At 49.1% G+C, this 10093-nt stretch overlaps 1 protein-coding gene and 1 pseudogene across 1 annotated transcript; one reads left to right on the top strand and one right to left on the bottom strand.

Annotated features, from left to right (window-relative positions):
* Window positions 1-4864: 4864 nt before the first annotated feature.
* On the top strand, window positions 4865-6635 carry LOC119270262. Its single transcript, XM_037552254.1, has 2 exons — window positions 4865-5053; window positions 5137-6635. The coding sequence occupies exon 2, from the start codon at window positions 5163-5165 to the stop codon at window positions 6315-6317; it is 1155 nt and encodes a 384-aa protein (XP_037408151.1). The 5' UTR covers window positions 4865-5053; window positions 5137-5162; the 3' UTR covers window positions 6318-6635.
* Window positions 6636-7800: 1165 nt separating this feature from the next.
* Window positions 7801-8870, bottom strand: LOC119272909 (annotated as a pseudogene).
* Window positions 8871-10093: the final 1223 nt, after the last annotated feature.

The following is a 10093-nucleotide window of genomic DNA, read 5'->3' as shown; positions in this document are numbered from 1 at the left end:
AAAGTAGATACGTTGGAGACGTATCAACTCCCCCCCAAGCTTAAACCTTTGCTTGTCTTCAAGCAATTCAGTTGATAAACTGAAAAAGAAAAACGTTTACGAACTCTTTTGCTCTTGTTTGCATAAATAAGATTAAACAGCACCCAGGTTTCCAGCCAATCATTATAACTAACCATGCCGACAATAACTCATAAAAATTATATTAACTCATATCAACGACATAATCAGCTAGCGAGCAATAATAAGATATCTCAAATGGCAACACGTTATCAAAACAACCATGATATAATATGACAATAGTGGTATCTCGCTAGCCCTTGATGAGATCGCAAAACATAAATGCAGAGCACCTCCAAAGTTCAAGCAGCGACTAAACATTATAATTCATGGTAGAAAAGATCCAGTCATGATGCACCCAACGTTAACTACACATAATGCATTAGCATGACAGCAGTGCTCTCAGGTTCTGATGCTTATTTTAGAAGGTGATGACACATCATAAAAGTAAACAGATAGTCCCTTCGTGGAGGGAAGTAGTGATTTGTAGAGGTGCCAGAGCTCAAGTTCTTAAAACAGAGGTAAATGATATTTTGAGACATGCACCCTTCTTGTTTACTTCACAACCATCAGTTATCAATATCTTCCATACTAAACACGCTAGTGGCGGTTCCTAAGATATAAAGTAAAGGTTATGACTCCGTACACTGGTACAACTAGGTGCTATACAAACGGTTTTTAACCCCTTTCCGCGAGGACATTTGGAATCGTCGCCAAGTGAGTGTGGGCGATAGAGGGGTCCTTCCCACACGACCCAGAAACCGTTGCAGACTTTTCAGACGAAGAGTAAGGTGCGCTAGGTCATTGTCGTGCACTCACTTTATCTTCCAAGTCTTCCCTGTTATCTTAATTAGATGGCCTTAAGCCATATTTATTGTAATAAGTTCTCTTTTGGAGACATTCGATGTAATAAGTGTGTGATTGCTACTCTGTTATAAATCCTTCAAGTATTGTGTGTGTCAGCATTACCGATCCAGGGATGACACTTATGCACAGAGACTTTACCGTCTGAGGTCGGGTCGCTACATATCCCATTAGTTTGCAGCATCCACCCGTGCCGCTCGTAGCACCACAACCTTAGAGCATCTCCAGCCGTTCAGCCCCCCAGGGCGCCAAAAAAGAGCAGCCTGGGGGCGAACCGGCGCTAGATTGGCCCCTGGGGGCGACCTACCTCCCAGCCACGCCCCCAGGCACCGCCCCCCAGCCGCGGCAAATTCAAACGTAGTCATTCCCACTCACAAAATAGACGCCACAAATCCGGCGATTAAGCGGCCACAAGTTCGGCGTACAAAAAAACAGAAAGGACGCGCGTGCGCATCAGACGACGAGGTCGGCCTCCGGTGTCGGTGGAGTCGGCGTGTGCGGGCTTGGCGGTGTCTCCGTGCTTGGCAGCGTCGGCGTGGCTTCTGTACTACGGGGAGTCTCGGCGGCATCATCGCTCGGGCTTGGCGGCGGCGGCGGCGCCAGCGGCGGCGGCGCCAGCGGCGTCATCGAGGGAAGCTGGTTCAGGATGAGGCCATGCTCCACCAAGTACCACGCCTTGATCGCCTCGTCGGTGCTCCGGATCATGTCCGCCCCGCCCAGCAGGAATGCCAGGTCGGTGTTTCTTTTCTTCGCGGCGACGTTGGTCCGGAGTAGGTCGAGCTTGACGGCGTTGCTCGACATCAATGCCGACCACCACACCTCAGTCTTCTCTTCACTAAGGACAGCCCGGGCCTGCGCGTCGGTGAGGCAGTGCTCGATGGACTCCTGCACTCGAGCGGTGGCCGCGTCGGCGTGTTTCCCCTTCTTGGCACCTTTGTTGTCGTCCGGCCGCCCTTCTAACGCGTCAGGAGTCGGCGCGTTCGGCTTGTAGGTCTCCTTGGCCTTGTCGAGGGTGCGCCGGACTTCCGCCCACTTCTCGCACTTGTCAATGCGCTTGTAAACGTGGAGGTACTTGAATTCGGCATCGCTGTTGCTCTGCCGGTACAGGGCGAACATGCGCAGCAACTGCGCAGAGGAACAAACAGTTGGCGGGCGCACACAGCGAAGAGAGGCGGGAGACCGGCGTGGCATACCTGATCCTCAATGCTGGCTCCGCTCTCCGGGCGAGCCACGACCTCCTCGACGACCCCATGCCATTTGTTGCACGCCCCCTGGATACGCCCCTAATGGTTCACCATCGCCTTCGAGCCGCGCTGCATGTAGACGCCTTTGAAGTAGGGGTCGACGAGCTTGTGCTCATCGAACTCGGCCTTGATGCGCTCCCAGTACGTCTCGATGCTCTGGTTCGTGCCGGTGGTCGGGTCGAAGCAGCGACTTTCCATGCTTCGGCAAGGCATTCCTCCTCCTTGGACACCTACTTGATGCGCGGCTCGCCTGGCCTGGCCGCCCGCTTCTTCTTCTTGCGCCTCCTCGCCGGAATAGTCGCCGGCTCCTCCTCCTCCTCCTCCTCTCCGTAGACATAGCCGAGCTCGCCGTCCATGCCGCCGCTGAGATCCACCGTCTTGTCCGGGGTGACGAACCCGGGAGACGCAGCGGCCGCGACCGTACCTGCTGCGATAATGTCGTCCATGTCGCCCTTGGTCTAGCCGGTGTCGCCGAGGTGCGAGAAGGGCAGCGCGCAATGGCGGAGAGGGGACGTCAGGGGGATGCGTAGGCGGGTGGCGAGTAGTTGTATAGAGGGTACTGCACGCCGGCGAAAGCGGACGAGGGCGTGCGCTGGGCCGGGTGTCCATGGGGGAAGGTGACGTTTGGGTTGAACCCACCATGCGCGTCCCCGTCGGCGTAGCCCGGCGAGGGCGATCCCCATGGCTGCGACGACGGAGAGCCGACACTTTGCTGGCCCCAGGGCGCGTACTGGGCGTGGCTGCCGGGTGGATTCATCATGCCCGCGCGAGTCGCCTCGGCCTCGGCTTGGTCCGCCGAAGCGGCAGCCGTAGCCGCGCGTGCCGCGTTGTCACGGGCCTTCTTGGCGATGGCCCTGTTCCGCCGGTCGGCGGTTACAGCCTCCCGTTGCTGAACTTCTGCCCTCCACTCGGTGTTTGGCATGCCCAGTGGCTTGGATGGTGGCGTCATCGGCTTCCTCTGCTTCGGCTGGGTGATGGAAGCGGTCGCGGTTGCCGCCGCTACGCGGGGGACGACGTACTTCTTCGGCGGCAAGGCAGCTGGCTGGGAGGTGAGCGGGAGGGACATTGGTAGGAGGAATGGAGAGAATGGAAGGAAGGTGGGGAAAAGCGGGAAGAAACGGCGGGAAGAGGTGCTCGACTCGCCGACAGGGCGGCCCCACGCCCCTTTTCGCTTGTGCCGGCGCCCCCAGGCGCCCCTAGCAGCGCGCCGGGTTCAACTCGGGTTTGCCGGCACCAGTTTCGGCCCGAGCCGGCGAAAAACGGGCTACTGGGGGCGCGACTGGGCCGATTTTTTGGCGCCGGCGCGGCAAAAACGCCTGGGAAGGGCCGGTTGAGGGCGCGACTGGAGATGCTCTTAGTTAGCTGGACTTGGTTGAGTCTCAGTCAACTGAATTCTAGATAGAACCAAACAAAATATTGGTTCACTCTAGAAGTCTAGAGATGACATATACTTTTTTTTACGGTGGAAGGGTTCCAGAGGACTCATTGTGGCGTGGTAGTACAACTTACACATGACCCAAACAAAAAAAATTACAGGCTAGTCCCTGACATTTACAATGACGATCAAATATAAGAAATAGAAAACAACTGCCCCATAAAAATAATCATGTCATCGTTGGGGACTACTCGGGGACCACTTGCACGCCATGGACTCCAAAACTGACGTTGTGTTGTCGCTCTTTCGACATCTTGACCGATACGAAGAAGATTGGTCGCCCCTCGACCATATGATACGATGGTGCGGTCGAAAAGACCAACAATCTACCGGCATTGCTAGAGCCGCATCTTCTCCTTAAACCCTACCGATGAGGTGCTCCAGCCCCATCAACGAATTATAAGTATTCTCCCTCCCCTGCTCTTAAGGATGAGCCCTCTTCCAGATTAGGGGAAGCCACGAGCTTATTGAGGGAGGCATCAACGTTGATCCTTAGGTAGCAATATACCTAGATTTGATGCCGGCGTTGGTAACCTAGTCTTCAATGCCCCATGTTCGACTCAAGTCAGATGAACATTGTGGTGTGCGTCAGCCGGAAGGGCCCAGTGATGCTGATAGAATCAAGTAATTCTCTTGGTGAAAAATCAGGCCATTCAAGCTTGCTGGTCGGTATCCACGTCATGGGCCTACCCCAGGGGATCCCATCGTCACTTTTCTCTTGGGACACACGGCATCATATATATAGACGACAGGAAAAGATCGACTTTAGATTGTGAGTGCAGTTTGGATGCATTTTATCCTCTTCAAAAGTACTCACTGATAGCGAAGTGCTCTTTTTGAGAGAATCAAAATATATTTGAAAGATCAGTTTTGTTTTTAGCAAAATTAAACTCATTAAACTACGCATGAAGGGCGGCCAACCAGCTATGCCACGTGGCGCATGTTGATTGGCCGCGGTGAAAAATCTTTTGGACTTTTTTTAGACGAAGGTGTGGGTTAATTTTTAAATGTATTTTTTTAGATGAAGATGAGGACCTCTACTATTTTTTAAATGAAGAGTTATGCAAAGTGGCACTCGTTGGTAGGCTGTTGTGGTAATCTTTTTTTTTACTTTTTTTAGATAAAGATGAAGATTTTTTTAAGATGTTTTTTAGACGGACGCAAGAACTCTATATTTTTTAAATGAAAACATGCACATAGCTCGGCGCCACAGGACGCCCAGCCACTGGTACGTACTTTCAGTGAGCTAAAACGTGTCTTTCAGTGAGCCCAGGAAAAACTGCCTGCCGGCTCCACTTCCGCAGTATCCATCCATCTCGCCCCGCAGCTGTGCTCCGAAGAAAAAATCTCGCCCCGCAGCCAGACCAAACCCTCGCCGGCCGGCGCAGATGGGAGCACCCAGCGGCGGCGCTATCGCCGATCCTCTCTTCGCAGTTCGCGAGACACGCATCTGGTTGGTCCTCTCTTCCCTCACGCTCCCCTCGCCGCTGGGATCGATGAATCCCTAATTTCTCCTCCTTCGCCCCCGATCTGCAGATTGGCCGCTCGTTTCCTCCCCGGAGATGGCGACGGGATCCATGGAGGCGGCCCTCATGACCGATCCGACAATCAAGGTCCCCGACGACCTCCTTGTCGAGGTCATCTCCCGCGTGCCGTACAAGTCCACCTGCTGCTGCAAGTGCGTCTCCACGCGCTGGCGGGACCTCATCTCCCACCCCGACCACCGCAAGAAGCTTCCCCGGTCGACCCTCGCCGGCTTCTTCCACACAACCTCCGCCACGGGCGACCATGGTTACCTAAGCGTCTCAGGAAGCTGGTGCCCTCATGACGCCTCCCTCTCGTTCCTGCCCGAATACAAGAGCCTTCAAATCTTGGATGGCTGCAACGGCCTCCTCCTCTGCCGAGGCCGGAAGTCGTCTGTCCCAGAGACACTGGATGACCCCAAGACGCTGGATTACGTGGTGTGCAATCCGGCCACCGAGAAATGGGTAACGGTGCCCGCCACCAAGTGGTCCTGGTTGGTGGACAGCGCTTGCCTTGGATTTGACCCGGCCGTCTCCTCACATTTCTATGTGTTCGAGTTGGTACCCGCCCTTGCTTGGACTTGGTATAAGAGGGATGATTATAGCATTGAAGCGGTGGGGATCTACTCTTCCAAAGATGGAGTCTGGACACATCCAACTGTTTTGGACAATCCAATTGAGATATTCTACTTGTCAGGTGGTGTGTTCTTGAGCGGAGTATTGTATTTATGTTCTAATAATAATTCAGTTACAACCGTCGACCTGGAGGGAACTTGTAGGAGCATTCCTATTCCCACTTCACATGATGCTCCTGGTGGTCCTGATGTCTATGTATCACGGGGACAATTGTATCTCACAATTCAAGGTGCTTCTGAACTGTCTTTCTGGGTTCTTGAAGATTCTATTAGTGAAAATTGTTGGACCCTGAAGCTCAATATCAGCTACTTGCGACTGTTTGGAATAGACTATTCAAGCTCTGGGCGATTTTACGGTGTTATCTCAGCCCATCCAGAACACAATGTGATATTCATAATCAAAGAATTTATATCGAGATGCCGATCACTGAGAAAATTATATTCATATGAAATGGATTCTGGGGAACTGCATTTCATATGTGACCTTCCAAGGAATTCCAGGTTGCCTTATCTTTCCTATGTTCCTTTGTTCTCGGAGTCATTAGCAGACGGGCACTAAATGCCTTGTGTATTGGAGCCTCACAATTGTCAATCTTTCTGATGGTACTAGAGTTACATTAATGGTACAAGCAGGGAAGCAAGTGATTTGGGCAGAGCTTCATGAAGTTGTGATAAAGCGGTTGGTGCTTGACTGCACTCATGTACTGGACTTATGGAGCTAGCTAGCTATTTAGTAAACTTTGTACTCTGTTTGTGTTCGAGTGGCCATTTATAGCAGCCACGCAGGCGTAACACCCTACTACTTAACTATGGATATTTTACTGTTTTCTTGGAACTATTATGAATATTTTAATATCTACGTTCTTCTCTCTGCTTATTTCCCTATTTCTGAATGTATTTATCCGCTTATGAACTTTAGTTGTACATGAATGGTTATTTTCTTGTTCCTAACCTCTAGCTCTAATTAACCTAGTAGAACTTAAGATCTTGCAACCTTGTGTTTCCGATAGTAGAAATGAATGGTTATATTCTTTTTCTCAATCTCTAGCTCTAGCCTAGAACTTATCTTGTTGTTTGGCTGGACCTGGAATGCAAGACTGCTGTTGTATTTCTGTAGCGTTCGAAGACTACATCCTGTGGAGATTCAGTTCTCTTTGTTATTCCATTTCTGCGATGTATTTTTGTGATCACGATCTATTGGTAAGGCTTTCTGATACATGAACTGCTGTTTCAACTTTATGCGAACCTCAAGTGATTTTTTGCCATTCTGGTTTGATTATCGCTGGCTTCAACGCTTGATTCTCCTGCTGCAGTTTTCTAATAGAAGATGTGTGCCCGTTCAGTTAGTGTAACTACAACCTGTAGTCGCTTGAAATCTGTGATTTACATAGAGATTTATCAACATAGAAACTTCTTGCTGTTTGCCAAGTGACACCTATCTGGAGAAACTTCTGACTGCCAATTTCTTCTTCACACTTAAATCAGTTATAGACAGAGATGGCCAAGTCCTGTTATCTTTGTGTTGATTTGATCATTTCATGGTCGATGCTTGATCCAAGAGGTATGCATCCCCTTTCAAAATGGTATCCATCCAAGATTCCATCTATTGGAAGCTGAGGAGCAATGACACGGCAAGGGCAAGGCGTCAACCCCAGACAGGCTTCAGTTCTGAATCTCCATAGGCGGCAGGCACAAGCTTCAGTCCAGGCTCTCTAGCGCCTAGTGCTATTCAACAAATGAATCATCTTGACAGAAAAAAATTCTGCAAAACAGAGTTTCACACGAGGCTGGGCTTCAGCCAAGGAGGGTCAGACGTGACTCTGAACTACTTCCTCTGTAAACAAATATAAGAGCGTTTAGATCACTAAATAGTGATCTAAACGCTCTTATATTTCTTTACGGAGGGAGTAGATAGCTTGACCATCAGACTTTCCTCACTGCCTTTCTGGAATGTCGACCAGTAGCAAATGGAATAACAAAAATAAGCTGAGTTAGTAGCAGATCGTCCATTATATAGAGAGATTACATTCTTACTTTATGGATCACCCAACAACTTTCCTGGGGATGTGCTCAATATTTTGCCAGTTTGGATGTCCGGCTGTTCTACAAGACTTCATGAACTCATCGTTGCTGGAATCAAGACACATTTCCTCAATAGACTGGAGCAGTGTTGGAAGAGACCGGATATTCTTGCAATTACCGATATACGGTTCCTTGAGCAATGTGAGGTGTTCCATGTTGCCTGGTAAGTAGTCCCAGCTGCAGGTATAAATCCGGAGCACATGAAGATGAGGGAAAGCCTCAAATCTAGGTCCCAGTTGGCTGCATCTTATCTTGAGAGAAAAAGATTACGCAGGCTCGCTGGGCCACCGCTCTGCTTACCCACCATCCAATCTGATGTTCTTGAAGTCCCACGGGAGGTCACAGGCCCTCAAGTATCTTTGCTTCAACTTCTGGATTGCACCTTGTATCATTATCACCAACCCATACCAACCTCAGTTCTGTGAGCCATTCCTTGGCAGCTATATTGGCTTCAAGCGCTTCCTCCTTTCTTTTAACATTTTCAAGGCCATGGATCTGCAGACAGCCATGAAGCATGTTTAGGTCCCTCAGTTTCCATATCTCATAACCCTGTTCATTGCTTACTGTGAAGCACGATAGTGTTTGGAGCGAGATCAGCCTGCCCAAGTTAGGGAATTTCAATTTTGGCCAGTAGAACATGTGCCTCAAGTTGACAAGGTCAGCAAAGGGGAATTCCAACATTTCACCCCAGTAAAAATCTAGCAACCGGATTAGGTGAAGTTTAGTTAGTGCGCTTGGTAAAGTTACAGAGCATGAGTAGTCCGTCATAAAAGCAAGATAGAGGTGCTTTAACCGAGTAATAGATTTTGGGACCGAGAACTTATTGGTTTTCCTGATTCGACGATGTTTCTTGCTGAAAACAACGGATAGTATCCGCAATCTCGGCAGCCCCTTGCATATACTCTCAATGACTCTCTCCTCAACTGGTTTATCCTTTTCAACAACATCAATGCTGGGAGTCAACTACTTCTGGTTGTAGTAATGAGCATGACATTAACTCTTGAATGTAGCCCTTGGCTACATCTTCCATGTCCTCTTTTGCAAAGCTGCTCTTTACAAAGCCTTGCGCTATCCATAGGCGAACTAACTCATCCCTTTTCAACTTCGATCTTCGGGGCAAAATATAGCAGAATTCAAAGCATCGCCTAATGTATGGATTAAGCAGTTGATAGCTCCACCAAAGAGCATCATTGTGTTATTCACCATGCCATGGTTTGCAGGATTTTTCCAAAACTGGATATCTGGGTTTGTCCCAAGTCGTCCTACCCCTGCTACCGCTACAATAGGTGATTGGTGTAACTTTTCTGCAACCCTCCCAGCTCATATAAATTCTTCATCGGCAACACTTATAGTGCCTAGTTCATAATGCATAAATATCAAAAAGTATAAATCCTTGTCCAAATCAGGTATTTTAATAGGTTCATCATGCATAAATATTGCAATGTATGCACCTCACGCTTTTGTGTGTTTCATGAAATTTCTGAGCCGTTTTATTTATTTTATTTTGGTCATTACTTCTAGGTCACCAATGGATTCGTCATGGAATGATGGACGTGGGAACTCAGACCTTGACCAATTCATATTCAACGAGTTCATCATCTCATCGGATTTGGACGATGAGGGTGCTGAAATGATGATGATGATGCGCATCCAAGAGGAGTTGGAGAAGGCAGAGGAGCACATCCTCAACTTCAAGGTTTCAATCAAGACTTGGAGAGTTATTCCCCATGATAGGATTGCTAGTGCACGACTTCTGTACATGGACTACTTCACATTGACCCGACATTCCCTAAAAGTTTCTTTCGTCGTTGCTACCAAATGAGCAGAAATTTGTTCTTGCGGGTAGTGGAAGTTGTGGAGAAGGTTGATGACAACTTCAAGCTGAGGAAGGATTATTTGCGAAAACGCCCCTTCTCTCCTCCACAGTTGCTCTCATGATGCTTACTTATGGTAAATCAACAGATGCAATTGATGCTAAAATTCGGATGGGAGATACCACAGTCCTGAACTCCATGGTGCAATTTGCACGCACTATGGTGAAGGTGTTCGGGTCAAAGTACCTAAGAGATCCAACTGTGGAGGACACAAAAAACTATTGGCAGTTGGAGCATCAAGAGGATTCCTAGGTATGTCAGGTTTAGTTGATTGGTTTGCATTGGCAATACCAAGGCCACACCAAAAAAGCCACCATCATACTTGAAGCAGTGGCAGCGAAGGACTTTGGATTTGGCATGTTTTCTTTGGCACACCAGG

Source organism: Triticum dicoccoides, chromosome 3A, assembly GCF_002162155.2.
Source record: "Triticum dicoccoides isolate Atlit2015 ecotype Zavitan chromosome 3A, WEW_v2.0, whole genome shotgun sequence".
Taxonomy (NCBI): Eukaryota; Viridiplantae; Streptophyta; class Magnoliopsida; order Poales; family Poaceae; genus Triticum; species Triticum dicoccoides.
This window is presented reverse-complemented; position numbering and strand designations above follow the sequence as displayed.

Excerpts from the sequence above, each read along its gene's own strand:
- LOC119270262 (XM_037552254.1), top strand. The coding sequence starts at position 5,163 with ATGGCGACGGGATCCATGGAGGCGGCCCTCATGACCGATCCGACAATC.